Source organism: Thamnophis sirtalis, unplaced genomic scaffold (assembly GCF_051295495.1).
Source record: "Thamnophis sirtalis isolate CommonGarterSnake01/CBP01778 unplaced genomic scaffold, rThaSir2_p1.2 scaffold_8, whole genome shotgun sequence".
NCBI lineage: Eukaryota > Metazoa > Chordata > Lepidosauria > Squamata > Natricidae > Thamnophis > Thamnophis sirtalis.
In genome coordinates, this window is record NW_028261388.1 from 32,160,062 (window position 1) to 32,178,694 (window position 18,633).

At 35.2% G+C, this 18,633-nt stretch overlaps 1 protein-coding gene across 1 annotated transcript in view; it reads right to left on the minus strand.

The window, feature by feature from the left end:
- Positions 1-18,633, minus strand: part of IMPG2 (interphotoreceptor matrix proteoglycan 2) — a 40,018-nt gene that overhangs the window by 15,615 nt on the left and 5,770 nt on the right. The window contains exons 3-7 of the mRNA XM_087722044.1: positions 17,770-17,936; positions 11,840-11,871; positions 5,289-5,338; positions 4,847-4,932; positions 2,311-2,472 (exon numbers count right to left, since the gene is read on the minus strand). Coding sequence (XP_087578170.1) covers positions 2,311-2,472; positions 4,847-4,932; positions 5,289-5,338; positions 11,840-11,871; positions 17,770-17,936 — 497 coding nt within the window. The remainder of the gene's footprint in view (positions 1-2,310; positions 2,473-4,846; positions 4,933-5,288; positions 5,339-11,839; positions 11,872-17,769; positions 17,937-18,633) is intronic.

The window sequence follows — 18,633 nt, forward strand, 5'->3', positions numbered from 1 at the left end:
GGGCTGACCATTTATGCTTATTAAATATTCCTCAGTAAATATTTCTTTCTTTTTTCTTCAAAAGGTAACAAATCTAATCTTTTCCACTTACAAAAATTCCACAACTTTCATTAATTTCTTGTATGCTTTTTTTAAAATTCACATAATGAATTTTATTTAATGAAAAGTACAGTTTTCTCTTTATCTAAATCGCTTGTGGTTATTAGTAAGTTATTAGTAATAATGTGGTTATTCTTACTCTGAATCCAGCGCTCATTATAGTTAAAAAATTAAAAATGAAGGAATTATGTAATCCACATCCCACATCAAGAATGCTTCGTCGGCAGAAAAACAATTTGACTATCTCAATATTCCTTCTTTCTCTATAAAAATATTTGATATACTTATTCTCTAGCCATAATGAAAACATTCTGCAGTGGGGAAAGATTATCTAAGCACTGTGAGAACATGGCAAGAGATGAAGGGGGATAACTATAGCCAACCTGCCTGTCTGATCAGGCATTAATATTATGGCGTAGCTTCTTGGCTGTACAGTTAGAAAAATGATACTGTCTAGCTTCCCGAGCCATATAACAGTTACAGTGATTTTCTGTGACTACACTATATATATTTTCCTCCATATGAAATGCTGTCAGAATACTAAATATGTATATTCATAAGCTTGTAAAAATATTGTAACCATTATTTCATAGATCACTCAACCCATGTTCTATTAAGTTAAACAATGGCATGCTTAAATAAATCCAGATTAAAAAGTATATTTGACCTTCAGATTCAGGACTGGTATAAAAATCTGTTTATATCAATTTTTCTAAAGAGGAAAAGCAAGATCTAAAACCAGTGCCTTCCCCTTAAGCAGTTATAATATAAATAGTTGCAGCATTATGACCAAGGACAGAAAATATGAGGAGTCAAGGATTGTTTATAGTTACAGCAAGAAATAACACATGGGGGGGGGGGAATCCTGTCTTCTCAAATAACAGCGTTAAGCATGTGTGACCATTATTAATTCGTGTCTGGTTTAGGAATGCTGGAAAAGCTGGATAAAACATAGCTAATATTTCTCTTTTTACTTTTTAAAAACAAAAATATGATAAATACGATTGGTTACCCTGCATTTCTCTGTTGGCATTTAGCATGCTTATTCTGGATAGGAATAAAACAGGAATCCTTTCATTTTCAAGGCATCTTTCACAGACCACTTGAACCAGATATTATGAAGCTTGAGCAGCAACAATGAGCACTGATTGACTAATATTCTTAGATATGTTGGGTTGCCATTTTCAGTGTTCAACTATTAGCTAACTTAAATTGAGTTAACATTTTTTGATTAAGACTTGGGAAAGAGATTGCTTAGACAAGCTATTTACGCTTGCATATTATGAGAGAACAAATTTACTACTCTAATCCCAATTAGATAATGAGTTCCAATGTTTGTCTTAGCAAGGGCCCAATATTTTAATCTTCACTAATATATAACCTTTCCTTTTGCCTAAACTAAGCAATTCTGGGTTAAGTGGGAAAGAGAGGTTGAAGCAGAGGTGGTATTCAGCCAGTTCTGACAGGTTCTGGAGTAACAGTAGCGGAAATTTTGAGTAGTTCAGTGAAGTGGCAAATAGGCTCCCCCCCCCCCATGTCCCAGTCTCCCAGCTGATCTTCTTTTGTTTCCCTGAACAGGAAAACAGATCTGGAAAGCAGGTTAGTGGGGTGGGAAGGGAATAGGGATTTTGTAGTAACTTTCCTCCAGGGAATGAGGATTTGGCAGTATCCTTCTCCTGCCATAGCCACAAAGCCACAGTCACAAAGCCACACTACAGCCACAAAGCCCACATCTGTGGACCCACAGAAACGGTAGTAAAAAAATTGAATCTTACCACTGCGTTGAAGGGCTATAAAACGTGCAACTGCAAATGCAACTCTTTTTGAGTCATATCTATTGCCTACCTCACAGCAGTGGGATTCACTTATCTTCCTTACTGGTTCGCAAATGTGAGCACACGCACATCTGCACATGCGCACTGCCTTCTGCACATGTGCAGTGCTCGCACATTACGTTGGGGCAGGTGGGCAGAGCCTCCTGCAGCCGCTACTACTGGTTCACTCAAACCGGAGAAAACCACCTGAATACCACCTCTGCTGACTAATTGTTGTCCTCTGAATCTCTGAGGCTGTAAGTTTAGGGACCATTTTAATACATCTTTATTAATGTTAAGATCCTGGCTCCTTTCCTAGTGTTCATCTTTCTTGATCTCCAACCCACAAAAGCAACTCGCAAAGTGTATGGGAAAAATATATAGGTGGTATAATTACTTCAGAAATAAATTGCTGAGAGAGTTGTTGGTATTCTTCAGTGGAAGGGTCGCTTAGCTCATTGATGTATTTCTCTTCAGGAAGAAGAATACTGAATACAACCAACTGCTCATGAGCAGGCTTCATTAGTTTTGTATAATCTCTTGTTATCTCATTACTGACCTGGCAAAGCAAACAAGCAAAAGAACAATTTGATTTAATGAATTCTAGTCATATACAACCTCCCCAGACTATATTTCTATACCAAATAAATCTGTATGCTAGTTTCTTTCATGTATTACACATGGTACTGAAGTTCTCTGCTGGTTATTTGGCATAATTAATTTTTCTCTTAAATTAAATGTCTTCTCCCAAGCCCAATGTCTGCTCCTATGGAGGTCTATGAAGGGAAAAAGCAATCTTTGAAGATTTATAACTGTGTAGGTATCTCTTGACTTTGAAATGATGTGTGACCAATTTCTGTTGAAATTGTTAGTTATTTGTCTCATTTACAGATATACAGAACAGAGAAGGAGGAAATTTTGTGCTGGTAATATAGTTAATTTATTTCTAACATAAACTGTAATTTTCAATATCGATTCTTTTTCTGTTATTCAAATGTGACTGGTGGTAAGATTTTCTTTCCATTACTTCCTGAGTAGAAGCAATCAACGCTTCATTTTTTAAACGGCATTATTTTGATGATGGGTCCACTTATTTTGTCCTGGCTCTCATTCTTAGTAAAACATCTTTAGGGTTAAAGCATATGTAATATATTTATCAGAAATAAAAGTGAAGAACATTCAGAATAAAAGTATTTAGAGAGGGCATTTTGGGAATGCAAGTGCTAACTGAGGAAGTGTGGCAGCTGGTTCTTAGTGGCCTAGTATGGCTGCTTTTATGGCGGCACGAGTCATCAAAATGAGAGAGAAAAGGGAGAGAAGAAGCTCAAAACAGCCTTGAAAAGCAACTTTAGTTTCAAGAGGTTGATCTGGTGTCTAATTAAGGCTATAGTGGTGAGATGCTGAGAGATACAGTCCAGACTGATGTTGGATACCAGAGTCCTGAGGGGACACTCACTGCGTCAGCTGCTGGGGCACATGCTGCAGTATAACCCAAAACTGAAGAAATATAGAAGAGAGGATAAAAACTAAACTTAATCCTAAATTTATGACCATTTTGCTCAGCAGTGGTTCAAAGTTATGGTGGTACTGAACAAAGGGACTTAAGATCTGTGCCTGAAGTTATTGCTATTAGAGCACCTCCACATCATGTGATCCAAATTTGGGCATTGGCAGCCCATCCACACTTACAAGTGCAAAAGTGCTACAACTCCCCCTCCCCCATCTGCCTATCATGAATGCCCTTTTGGTCCCCTGCTGCCCATCTGATCTTCACTGTCTTCTTGCTCCTACTACTAGCAAGGCTCGCCTGGGCTTGCTGCTGGGCCATGCTGGGGCTCCACACTGTGGAAAAATAAAAAGTATACTAGAGCTGCAGTGTATCAAAAATCCCCTTTACACCATGTCTCTGGGTCAGATTGGGGCTGAGCTTTTTGCTGCGGTAAAAGAAAAAAATGGGACTGTTTGTACCATGATCCTAGGTAAGACTGACAGAAAGGGAAAAAAAGTAGAGAAGGAAGAAAGGAAGAAAGAAAAAAAAGGGAACATGGTGCGCAGAGGCTTTTTAACACAGAGAAGCTATGGGTCCTCCCTCCTCTCTTTTGGGTGGCCAAAAGGCAGGGATTAAGAAAAGATAGGTGGTTGGGGTGTCTTGGAGGCAGTACCTTGCATTACTCAGACTCGGGGCTGGAATAACGAAGCTCAGAATGGTTTAGGATTGGGATGAGTACTTGCTTAATAACCAATAGTTCATGGTTAACAACAGCAATCAGGACTGCTGAGATTGCTGTCATTAAGTGATGCAGTCAAATGATTTTTTTAAATGATTGCATTCTTTATCTATGGAAATCTCAGTCCAAACTGTGGTCATAAGTAAAGGACTACCTATAGTAGGGAATGCATGTTGTGGAAAGAACTGGCTGGGAGAAAGATAAACTGTAGAATTGTGTGAGCATGTGGGTTCACAGTAGGAGAGGGAGAAGAAAATCAATTGGTAACTTCTGTGGAGAAAGGCACATCTCAGAGAGATGAAATTTCACCCAAGACCCAAAACAGGAAGGGGGGAAACAGGTGGCTGTGGATATAACTGAAATCATGGAAGTAGATAGTTACCAGAGAAGAAAATCATGTTTTGTTTTTATTAATGGGTTTGTTAAGATTTTCACTTCCTTTTAAGAATTTTCTAGCTTACTATTAAATGAAGCAGAGATAAATTAATTTTAAAGAAAACTTGATAAATTTTGAATAAAAAAACATGTTGAACTACTAGGCAGAGATTTTTAATATTCTTCTAATCTTGGTTAGCCTTTGAAGTAAAAAAAAATAAAGAACTGTTTAAAAAACTTGGATGAAGCTATTATTGCTCCAATACCTCCAATGTCTATCAAGCAACATCTATAAAAATTAAAGCAACCTTATAAAGCACTTTAGCTTACTTCATGATCTTCTGTTTTTTCAGTTCTGTCCAAATGACTATCAGTTGAGACCACATCAGGAGGAGGAGGAATACTAGCAACTATATCTAAAGAAAATAATAAATGTTACCTTATTTTTAAATTAACTATTTTGTAAAATAAATAACAATCCAAGTCTGAAAAGATTATCAGGTCAAAAGAAAATAAATCTGACTAAAGCTTTAATCACATTTAACATTGACCCATTGAAAAATTGGAACCTAAGTTATTGCAGAGAAACAAATATTGACTTGGCCCAACACAACTGCAGCATTTCTCTGCCTGGAAAATGTCATTCCCTTCTATAGCTAGGGACCCTGACCAACTTCCATGTATTTTATTCACATGCAAAAGTGTAATCATTTTGCTCCATACTTTTCACTAAATCCCAAATCAGGCAACAGACAAGTTAAAGAAAACAGACCTCTCAGAGTGGTAGTATCACCAACTGGAGATGGAGTTGACATCCTAAAACTGAAAAATAAGAAAAACAAAGGGATGAAGTATGTCTGTGTGTGAACAACAAAGAAATAGATTAAATATTTTCTTTCAAAGCTAACAATCCTTATTCCCGTGGCTGTTTCAGAAAACAGAAATAAGTGGATAAATAATTCAATGCTATTTACAGAATGCATTTACAACAGATAATGAGTGGGTGTGTTTGTGTGTGTCACAGTTTTTACTGAAATAATATCACTATTATTGGGGAAAACTTGATCATGTGGAGATCATTAAATCCAGAAAATTATCAATTATATTTTTACTATAAGTGGAAGCAACTTTTTGCATTTTCTTTATATTATATTTCTTGTGTTTATATACAATACAATACAATAGCAGAGTTGGAAGGTACCTTGGAGGTCTTCTAGTCCAACACCCTGCCTAGGCAGGGAACCCTATACCATTTCAGACAAATGGCTATCCAACATCGTCTTAAAGACTTCCAGTGTTGGGGCATTCACAACTTCTGGAGGCAAGCTGTTCCACTGATTAATTGTTCTAACTGTCAGGAAATTTCTCCTCAGTTCTAAGTTGCTTCTCTCTTGATTAGTTTCCACCCATTGCTTCTTGTTCTATCCTCAGGTGCCTTGGAAAATAGTTTGACTCCCTCTTCTTTGTGGCAACCCCTGAGATATTGGAACACTTCTATCATGTCTCCCCTAGTCCTTCTTTCCATTAAATTAGACATACCCAGTTCCTGCAATCGTTCTTCATATGTTTTAGTCTCCAGTCCCCTAATCATCTTTGTTGCTCTTCTCTGCACTCTTTCTAGAGAGTCCACATCTTTTCTACATCGTGGTGACCAAAATTGAATGCAGTATTCCAAGACTTGCCTTACGAAGGCACTATAAAGTGGTATTAACACTTCATGTGATCTTGATTCTATCCCTCTGTTTATGCAGCCCAGAACTGTGTTGGCTTTTTTGGCAGCTGCTGCACACTGCTGGCTCATATTTAAATGGTTGTCCACTAGGACTCCAAGATCCCTTTCACAGTTACTACTGTTGAGCAAGGTACCACCTATACTGTACATGTGCATTTCGTTTTTGCTGCCTAAATGTAGAACCTTACTCTTTTCACCATTGAATTTCATTTTATTAGATAGTGCCCAATGTTCAGGTTTGTCAAGATCCTTCTGTATCTTTAGCCTATCTTCTGGAATGTTGGCTATTCCTACCAGCTTGCCCCCAGGGTTCTTGTGGCTTCAACACCTTCTATCATTTCATCTCTGTTAGTGAGAATTAAGTCCAATATGGCTGATCCCCTTGTTCCCTTCTCTACTTTTTGGGAAACAAAGCTGTCTGCTAGGTTTGTTAGGAACCTGTTGGATGTTCCACTTGGTGCAGTTTGTTTCCCAGTTGATGTCAGGGTAGTTAAAATCCCCCACTACTATTGTGGTGTGCTTCCTACATATCTTAGTTAGCTGACTAGCAAAAGGTCATCTACTTCCTCTGCTTGATTGGGTGGCCTGTAGTATAGATCTATGGCAATGTCATTTCCCTCCCCCCCAACCTTTAATATTGACCCAAATGCATTTGACCCAAATGCATTCAAGATAGTTCTCATCATTGTTGTGCTCTATTTCTGTAGATAGGTAATTATTTCTTATATATAGTGCAACTCCATCTCCTCTTTTATTTGGTCTATTTCTTTTAAATAATTTAAATCCTTCTAGCTGTATGTTCCATTTGTCGGTTTTATCCCACCAAGTTTCTGTAATGGCAACAATATTGTATCTGCCCTCTTTTACTTGAATTTCTAATTCGCCCTGTTTATTCCTCATACTCTGTGCATTGGTGTATAGACATTTGAGTCAATTTTGGTTGACCCTGTGTTTACTGTCTACATAACCTGAGTTATGCCTGACTGCATGGTGCTTAAAAAACACATGGTGCTTAAAAAACATATCCCCCCCAAAGTCCTTAATATAACATTTTTGTTGTGATTTGCAACTAGTTTAAAATGTATATCATTTTCCAATAATAAGAATAATAACAGTAGAATACAAGAGAAAGAACAGAAGAAAATAAAATACAGTACAAAGAAGTGCAAAGAGAAGCAGAAAAAATAAGAAAACAAAGATAGTGTTAATAATTTAAGGAGTCTTGGGTGCACTCTAAAAACATCTTAGCATCATTTAGCAAAAAGCATAGCTTGTCCGATCCCCACTGATGTACCTGCATGGGAATAAGGGGAGAGGGAAGGATGAGCTTGGGGCCATCTGTGTTATCTCATCTCCAGAGGAACAAGACCGGGGCACTTGGGAATGACTCCTTATCACCTTCTCAGCTCAAGGTTCTCATAACATTTTCACACATTGGATTGGCCAGTGCCACCCCAGACAGTTGGGACGGGTTTCACAGAACAACATTTTAACCTAATGGTTACATGCGGGGAATTTAGATCCTGCCTAGCTTCTCTGCTATCACTATCTCTCAATAAAAGTTCCTTGTAAAATGCTGCATGCTTTCAAGAGTTCTGCTTTCTTGAACAGATAGCTGAGGCAAACCCTTACATAGCCAGAATTTGATACCATTTAGCAATTTGTTGTATTTAATGTCAAAATTCTTAGAAGAAATGTTACAGAAATTGAGATAACTAAATGCTATCTATTTATAAATAGATGATTCATTCTAAAATCAATGATGGTACCTCAGAACACAAGCTGAGTTATTTAACTGCCTCCATTTTTCCCTTATCATTTTAAAATACAATTGTAATAATTGTAAACCTGAGAAACCTTTGTTTATGGTGAGACTCAGTCATTCATAGTTGTCTCAAAGGTGCTTTTTCAAAAGGCAACTAGATTGCTTTTCCTCTGAGGAACAAGAAAAATATCTTTTCTTCTTCCTCAAGGAAAAACAGTCCAGTTGCCTTTGAAAAATCACCTTTGAGATTGAGAAATCTTTAACTTCTTTGCAAATTGGATATTTTTATGAAATCCAAGTCAAAACATGGAGACTTGAATATTCCTGATAATATCCAGGGATAAGTACATTATGGAGAAATATGTCTGTTTATTTCAATTTATTCGACCTTTGATCTGAACCATTTATCTACAATTTACCAACATCAACAAAAAAAATAACTTCTGTGGAATGGTGGATATGATGTGCAGTTACATCTGTGAAACCAATGATTTTAGAGGATAAAAAAGTTTCATGAGACTAAGATTAATTAATTCAGTCAAGATTTAAGTCTAAGCAAACCAAGTGGAATAAAATAAAGCTCTAATATTCATCATAATAGAAAGATCAAATGTAACAAATTGTAGATATACTGTAAAGCTTGGTTTGGAATATATTCTTTGACTGAAGAGGAAGGAATTCAAATAACGGGAGGAAGAAGAACCTACACAGAAAACCTGCCATTTTATATTTCTTCGGGAGTCCTTCGGGAGTGGGCAGCATACAAGACCAATAAACTGAACTGAAAACTGAACTGAACTTTTGTATACTGGTTTTCTCTTTAGTAATTACATTTAGTAACATACTATCACAGTTCAATTTGTTCAAGAAAAAACAAAGTTGATTTTTAAAATAAATGTGAAATGAACTGAAAAGTTCCTGTATTATCAAAGGCATTTTCTCTGAAACAAAGAAAACTCTACATGACATTCTAAGAGGAAGCTCAAGGCTTTAGGAATTTTAATAGTTAGTTTGGCATTCACAGATAATGCTATGTCTGTTGGCCAATAACTATTATTATATATAGCTTCTACAGCACTATTCTTTATGAAGTCTTTATGAAGGCATGTTTTAACCCTGTGATGGTGAACCTATGGCACACATACAGGAAACTGGAAGAGCAGCCACCAGGTGCACATGCATGCGCTGGGAAGATGATCTTCCAGTTTCCGGCACGCGCATGTGCACAAGGCAGCTGGTCTTTGTGCGTGCATGCACACCAGAAACCTGAGTGATCATCTTCCTGGCATGTGCATGAGCACCAGGTGGCTGCTCTTCCGGTTTCTGGCACATGCACATATGCACACTCCCGTTTCGGGACCGGTCGGTGCTGAAAAGGTTTGCCAACATTGTTTTAGCCTGTGCACTAAAAATGTAGTTGACATAGTAGCTGTATATATCTTCATTTTTTACTGTATGCATGTAGATGTATGAAACAATTTACACTGGTTCAGTGCAAATAAACTGCAATCCCACATATCTAAATGAGAAAAAAGGATGTAGAAATGGGAACAAGTGGCATAACAATTATTTTTTTCTTTTACTGTTTAAATTTTATAACTGCTCTTTGGAAAAAAAGAACAGCTTTTCCTGTCATGTTTAATAGAAAGTAGTACAGTATCTTGACATATAAATAAATTCTGAGTTCCCTAATTACTATTCCAGTTCAGTGTTTCTCAGTATGTCTCAACTTGGAAAGAACCCTTGACATTCTTCTATTTCTCTGGGAAGGTAGCATTTAATTTCAGTACTTGGAGATATATATTTCCTGCTTCAAAAAACTTTACATTATAAAAAACCTATTCTGAAATTACTTGAAATTGTTTGTGGCATATGAACAGTGATCATTTTCAACAAGTCTTTGAAATGATCTTATACTTAAGAGACAAGCCACAATTAGCTCAAATTTTGATGATAAAGACTTAAACACTGCAGAATTGTTAAGTAAATGCTGCCAAACAATAGTAAATTGGTTTTAAAACAATAAATGCTAGAGAAAAACTGAAATTATTTTGCAAATAATTTTGAAATGTGAAATTTCTCATATCTAAACTTTAGTTAGATTACAATTGTTATTTTGCATGTAGTTTATATTATAGGCCTGCACATTCTCAAAATTGTGATTGAATATTTTTCCCATTTATTTTAATTTGTAAAAAAATATAGTTTGTATCTCAGTGACCCATTCCAGGTCACTGATATACAAACTATATTTTACAAATATTTCCCCTTTCTTTACTTGCAAAAGCCATTTATGGATGTGTAAACTAAAGCAGGAATCTTCTAAAGCTGCAAATAAAGATTGAAAAATTTTTTTTTTATTTCTCAATGGATTTTACTGAGTAAGATGAGATGGAAGAAATTATGAAAACACTTGAAAGAATTACAATGAAACACAGAAACCTAAAAAAAATCAGTGATTAGAATTTTGTTGATGGTAATACATCAAGGGTGTTCCTTTCACAGATATGAGTTCCATATGAATGTAAGGAATTAATTTTACTTATTTTCAATAATATCATTGTACATCTGATAACTATAATGAAATGAAAGTGATTTTGATTATGTAATATTATGGGTTCAGTTGGATAGTTATTATGTGATATCTGTGATAACATGGCAAGTGCTTTGTTCTAAATATAGTAGAATCTCTACTACATTTTTTAGCATTGAATGCGTATAGAAACATCTGATTGGTATTATAAATATGGGCCAAAATTGATTCATCTTACGTTATTAATGATGCTACTATATACAAATTACAAAAGGAATATAATTTACTAAAAAAACAACATAATCGCTACATCTTTTATTTTGGCTTTTGGTGGATTTGTTAAAAGATGTTTAAAAGTGTAATAAATGCTGCAAATTTTTATCTCAAGGACTTGGAAAAGATAAAATTATGGTTATTTTTATTTTTACAAGTTGGTTTTCCCTAGACTATGAAAGTCACTTAATAATAACATCTAGGAAAGCTAAATTAATGTTCATATCTTCAATCTACAGACTAACTTTTTTAAATGATGCCAACATGATGAATAGAGATTAATTGTGATTTTTTTAAATAAAAAAACTAAATGCATAACCATGAAATAGCCAACGACGTTTCCAAACCTCAAGATAGATAAAAATGCTATGAATTTTGCATGTTTGACCAGCGCTATATGTTGAAGTGCTTATAAAATATGCATTAAATTCTTAATTTTTAAATTTTCTATAAAAATCTTGAACTCTGAAATAGGAAGGAAGGATGCTGTGAAACTTTAACTTATTGCAAAAACTGTCAAGAAATCAAAATAGTAGCCTAAAGTGAAATCATGGAGGCAAGGTTTCTTACTTCTGAATATGGATGTAATCCTCAACTTACAATCATATGTTTAGCAACTGTTCAAAGTTACAACAGCACTGAAAAATGTGACTTGCAACTGGTCCTTGCATTTATGACTGTCGCAGCATCCCCATGGTCACATGTTCAAAATTCAAACACTTGGCAACCAGCATGTATTTCCAGTGCTTGCAACAGCCCAAGGTCATGTCATCATCAGTTGTGACCTTTCCAGATGACTTCCCTCAAGCAAAATCAATGGAAGAAATTGGATTTGCTTAATGACCCCATGATTCACTTAACAACTGCAGTAAGTCACTTAACACAGCAAAAAAATTCATAAAATCTGGAACAACTTACTTAACAACTGCTTTGCTTAGCAATGGAAAATGTGGTTCCCAACTGTAATTGTAATTTGAGGACAACATGTACTGCAAAATATAGAAAAATATAGATACTCACCCATCCATTGCTTCTTTAGTATAGGACACTTTCTAGAAAAATAGAAAACCGTATTTTAAATGTGGAACTGATTTTTTTAAATTTATGTTATATTTTATGTTTCATATATGTGGTTTTATTATGTGTTTATTATTATTTATTATTAAGTGAATCAAGCATTCCAAATAGCCAAACCCGTTCATTCTTATTTATTCATAAAAACATTCAAAGGAAAGCCTTCAGAAGGTTGAAGGCATTTATGTTTATAGAACTAAATACATTAATTCAATAGATGCTTACATTTAATAGCCACATTATTGGGGAATGGGACTATGTAAGACTTATGATGAAAGGTCTAACTCTAACATATAAAAAGGGGTGGGACTTCAATTGCATTTTCATGGTAACATCTTAACTTGTGTTGACACGCCCCCTCATTCACAGTGGCCCGGTTATCAAAATTCAAACAAAGTTAAGTTTTACAAAGTTAAAAAAGTTAAAACGTTTCAGACAGAAGTTTATTTTCTAATTATGCAGGGCACATATACTATACTGTGTTTATTTGAAAATGAATTGCTTTCAATTTATATTTTTCCTAGATTGATAATTGCCTTAGTTGCTTGACTAAACTGGAATATAAAGCAAATATATATGAATATACAGTGTGCCAAATCAGATTAATTTGTACATTTAATTAAAGGAAAATCCATATATGTTATTAGTATTAAGGCAGACAATCATTAGGCAAGCCATTTTTCTTGAATCCAGTTGTTGAAAAATAAGCACTGGACACTCTGAATAGGTATTATGATTTCTAAGGCAAATTAGAGAAAGGAAGTAAATTTGAAAAATTTAGTATTCTTGGATAAGATTAATAGCTATTTCAGTTTGCTTGTATTATGTGTCCAAAGCATTCAGAATAGAACAATAAAACTAATAAAGACAGGATGTTAGCACTAGTTAGGTATGTATGTATGTATGTATGTATGTATGTATGTATGTATGTATGTATGTATGTATGTATGTATGTATTATTTAGTCTGGGTATTTTATAGACTATTTATAATATTATTTATCAGCATACCTATAAATGGTTTCTCTACTTAAAGAATGAAAATTATTAGGAGAAATAAAATAATGTATCAATGCGCAGATAAGTAAAGAGTGCAAGATTACCAATATACACATTTGTGAAAAAGGACCTTTCTTTTATTTATTAATTTATTAATTTATTAATTTATTTATTATTAATTTATTAATTTATTTATTATTAATTTATTAATTTATTTATTATTAATTTATTAATTTATTTATTTATTTTACTGGTAGTAGCAGAATGTATAGCCAATAACTGAAAATTAATGGGGGAAATCAGCATATTTTCAAGAGACAAATAACAACAGTTTGAATTTTCAAATATTGCAATTGAGGCTGCACCTAACAGGCATCTTATACAGCAAATGAGTAATAGCTTCTGAATCACTACACTAATGAAAAATCAGTTGGAAAGGATCTGGGTGGGGAAAAGGACAAACCTCCAAATCTGCCAAAATATTAGTCACTGACCAGAATACTTATTTATTTAGAAAATTTATGTGGTCTCCCTCTTCATTCTAGGTGACTCTGAGTGGCTTACAAATCTCTTTTCCAGATACAGAAACCCTTATATTACAGGTAGATTCAGACAATGGGATGTAGATGCACATTTAGTATCCAAACATCACAAAAATTTCAATGGGAATAGTCAATGTCAGAAACAGGTTGTCTATTTATTACACATTTTAAATAAACAAATAAGTAAAATGCATAAACTTAGAAGTGTTCCCAAATACAATTCTGTGTTTTATCATTTTGTAACCTAACTTTGGAATTCGTATTCACCAAATATTATATATCCCCTGGTTTTGCAGCAGAGATTATCTATATCCACGATGGCCTGGACTTTTTTGGATTATAACAGTGTTTCTCTTGACAACTTTAAGAGGTGTGTCTTAATTACCCAAACAGCCATGTTGAAGAATTCACCTGCCATGGTTGAGAAATATTGGATTACAATGTATAAACTTGAAAAGAGTGGGTGGGGTGGGGGAGGACTCAGTTAGCCCAGGACACATCTCTAAATCACTTAGGCAGCTGGTCCGATGAAAACCAGCAGGTTTAAAATAACACTTACTGGAAATGTTTGGGTTAGATGATAAACATAAGTATGATGTCACCTTGGATACCATTGGATTAGACACTGACTCCTGGTGTCTGGTTTAAGGATTTGAGCAAATGATTTTTACAGAGATCACAAAACAACTCAAAGCAACATTGATACTCTATTTTGGGCTTGGAAGTTTTACTACTGCATAGTAAGACTGTAAGACTGAAAGCAAATTAAGTCTATTATGGCAGAAAAATATAACATTAACTTCAACAGCCGATTGTGGTTCTGATATTTTGGAACCATTCCACCTTAACAAGTTCAGATTGCAGAAATGGATTGTAATTTATAATATTTGCAGTATGTCATACCTTTGTGTTTCTTTAAAATGTGTGGGTGGATGATTTAAAAAAAAAACTAAAGTACTTGGCTTCTTTAAATAGGCAAATGTTGAATAAATTCTCCCATATGCTTCTGAACAAAAACTTTAAATGTCACTATTTAAATGGTTTATTTTTTCTGATTTCATTAAGATATAATATCAAAACTCATTTAGAATAATATATAACAAGTTTATATAACAGGCTGTTTTGGGGAGGTTTGCAGAGTGTAAACACTTTTTTTTCCTTTCGGAAAAAATCACTCTTTAGTTAGAGTGATTGATGAGAATTACATTGATCAAGTGCTGTGCAAAGCAGAAACAAGTCTTAGGTGCTGCAGGTTGTCAGCAATTTCCTTCTCCGGCACATGGATAAATACACCTGGAAACATCTACCTACCTACCTACCTACCTACCTACCTACCTACCTACCTACCTACCTACTCTCTCTCCTCCTATCTACCTACTGTATTTCTCTGTCTCTCTCTATCCCTGTATCTACCTCCCTACTCTCTCTCTCTCTCCCCCTACCTACCTACTGTATTTCTCTCTATCCCTCTATCTACCTACCTACCTACTCTCTCTCCCCCCTCTCTCTACCTACTGTATTTCTCTCTCTCCTCCTCTCTCTCTTCCTCCCTCTAGCTACCTGCCTACTCTCTCTCTCTCTCTCCCTACCTACTTTCTCTCTCTCCCTACCTACCTACTGTATTTCTCTCTCTCTCTATCCCTCTATCTACCTACCTACCTACCTACTGTATTTCTCTTTCTCTCTATCCCTCTATCTACTCACTCTCTCTCTCTCTCCCTACCTATCTACTGTGTTTGTCTCTCTCTATCTCTCTCTCTCTCTCTCTCTCTCTCTCTTCCTTTATCTACCTACCTACCTACCTACTCTCTCTCCCTACCTATCTACTTTATTTCTCTCTCTTTCTCTACCTCTCTATCCCTCTATCTACCTACTTACTTTAAAAAAAAATGCCTCTTCAAAACCTTGGTGCGTCTTATACTCTGGTGCATCTTATACTCCGAAAAATATGGTAAGCAGCCAAGAATTACACTGCAGACAAGTACTTGGTACTGTAGCCATTTAAAAAATATTCAAATATTTAGTAGCAAAGTAGATAGGCTCAGTTACAAAGATAACAGGTGAACTATTGAAAGACTCAAAGGACCTGGATAGGGACAGACCATTCTGAAGCAAAAATCTATCTGTTTGAATAGCTGCTGACCGGAAGGTACATAGTCAATTAATTAGATCCTCTTATAAATTGGTCCAAAGGTTTGCCTTGATCTATCAACAGCAATGTCATTAAACAAGTATTATGCTTTAAATACCTAGGCATGGTCCTCCAGCTGATGGTTTCAAAAGAATTCATTCTAGCCATTAGACAAAATGTGGGTAAGAGTGCAGCAGTTATTCTACTACTCTAGGGGAGATCAGAATTTGCCTGCAGCTATCACATTTTTTAGCCTCTAGCTAGCACAATTACTATATAGAAACATTCAGTGCTTTAATTAACATAAGAGGATTTACTACTACAAAATATGTGCAATATCTGCCTTCCAACACTAATCCTGAGATTACATACTATGTAGCTAGGTTCTGTAGAGCAGCATATAAAATAATTCAGAAGGTAAACATGTAGGTCAGGGGTGTCAAACTCATAGCCTGTGGGCCGGATCCATCACATGTTGGCCACACCCAACTCCATTTTAGCAAAGGGGGGAAAGTTTCAATACATCATGTGACAAAAACGTAACATTGTGAGTTTGACACCCCTGAGGTAGGTTAATCCATGGTTAATAGATACGATTTATTCTTAGCATTACATTTTTTAAAAATCCCTATTGTTCTTTTAAGTGGTATGTGACCTTTGTTTCATACTTATCTTGTTAGTACTTGCTATCTTGCTGGGTTTGTCAAAAATGTATTGATAATTACAATTCTGACGTTCTTTTTAACTGACTTTATTTAATAGCTTTAAGGTAAGGTAAAGGTTCCCCTCGCACATATGTGCTAGTTGTTCCCGACTCCAGAGGGCAATGCTCATCTCCATTTCAAAGCCAAAGAGCTCCATTTCAAAGCCAAAGCACTGTCCAAAGACGTCTCCATGGTCATGTGGGCTTGACTCAGTGTTGGGTTCCGTACTGGTTGCAATGGGGCCCGATGTCCTCCACATGAATGTGTGCGGTGTGCACACGCGCGCAGCACACATGCATCTTACTTTCCAGCGACACCTCCGCAAGCCTCTGCGACACTCCACCTACTTGGTGGAGCATCGCGCAGGCTCTGTACGCGCCATGCGTGTGCACAGAAGTGCCGAAGACTTTAAAGGACAGGTAAGGAGCAGGCAGGTGGGCCCTCCGGAGCACCGTACCAGAATGGTATCTGGTGCTCTGGGCAGGCTCCGGTACCGGGGCATACCGCCTGCAACCCACCACTGACATGACTAAATGCCGAAGGTGCACGGAACATTGTCTTTAGCTTTATTTAGATGTTTAGATATACAGATTAGATGTTTTATTTAGTGGCACTTACCTTAAAGTTTCAGTTTCATTATAACTTTATTTTTTTATTATTCTGATTCATTAGTCTTATCTTTCTCTATTATATCTACCCTTGATATTCAGTTTAATATCAAGGGTACATATATGCTATATGCCTAGCCTATGTATTTATACCAATAGAAGAAAATATACACATTTATGCTAGCGTTGCCTAAGTTTGATTGCTTGCTGATGTTTCATTACCCAACTAGGTAACATTATCACTATGACTGAGTATAGGTTTGCTCTCTATTTATATACAGTAGTGCTATTGTAAATAAATAGTGAGCACAGCACATCCCACGCTCACTTTCACTGATTATGTTATCTTACTGGGTAATGAAATATCTGCAAACAACCAAGCTCAAAAAGCACTAAAAACGTTCTCTGTGTTTAGTTATATTTGCTTTGTTTTGGTTAATGACTATAATAAATATTAATAAAGATTTCTCAGCTTTCTTGTGATCAAAGATGAAATATATTTAAAAGTTTCTTTCTTCACAATTTATTTTCCAACATTTGTTATTTGATATTTGCAAGATGACATCCAAAGTAATTTTAGGCATATCAAATAAGTACTAAAAATATAAAAATGAAAAAGAATAGATTTTAAGAGATACTTCACATTAGATGTCAGGTGCTAATTTCCCAGAGCCTGAGAACTCTGAAATTATTTTTATCATGTCCAGTATGACATAGTAAACAGTAACTGGTTTAATAGAATAATGAATAAGAAATAGAATAAAATAACAGAATAATTGAAAAGGTTTCAGTTTCAAAAATGTACATCCTTTTTCATCATATAGCAATAGTCTTATCTTCACTATAATTGAAACTATGTCCAACTGATATTCTCTTAAACTCTGTATCTTTTACCTTTGCTATGAGGCTTTGATATTCTTCAGATTGACTAAAATTGGTGCCCATTTCAAATATATTCACAGTTCCTGCTTCACATTCATTTAGCCACTTTTGATATTCTTCTTGTCCTGGGAGTCTGTCCAAGAAGATTTTGAAGGCTTCCCAAATAGCTTCTTGGCAGACTTAAAAAAAGAAAAAGAAATAAAATTACATTACTGTAAAAATACAAGTATCAATATTATGTAACAACTATCTTGTTGTATTATGACATAAAGAGAGGGATGCACAAAGACATTGCTAAATACTGTTGTTACTACTGCACATGAACAATCCTGCTGGATTAGAATTTATAAATTTATAAAGAGATACTATATTCAACTAAATGTTAAAATGTACAAAATTTCTAGACATCCGCTAGAGACCATAAAATAGCTATTACTGTTCATATGGTAGAAGGCTATCTGGTTTACAGAAATCTGGATGGTTTCATGACAGTGAAAAGAGTGGCTTTACTTAAGAATGAAAAAAGGCACAATTCTTTGTGAGTATAGTGTTTCTGAGGGTATACATCAGAAGAAGTACAGAGACAAATTGGTATGCTAATATTATTTGGAAAGTTATCAGGATTAAAAGTTAAAAAACAATGATGGAAGAATGTTGGAAATAGGTACAATTTTCTAGAAAAGACTAAAAGAATAGTAAGAAAAGAGAAATAGGGAAATAAAAAAATCACTAATTATTTCCAATTATTCTATGTGGCAATTGTTAATCCAAATGTGGCTTAAATTGCACTGTTTATTGAGTGTGTATATTTATAGTTAATGGTTCTTTTAGCAAGTTCATGGATGTATCACAAGGTAATTTTGTCAAAATTTGACA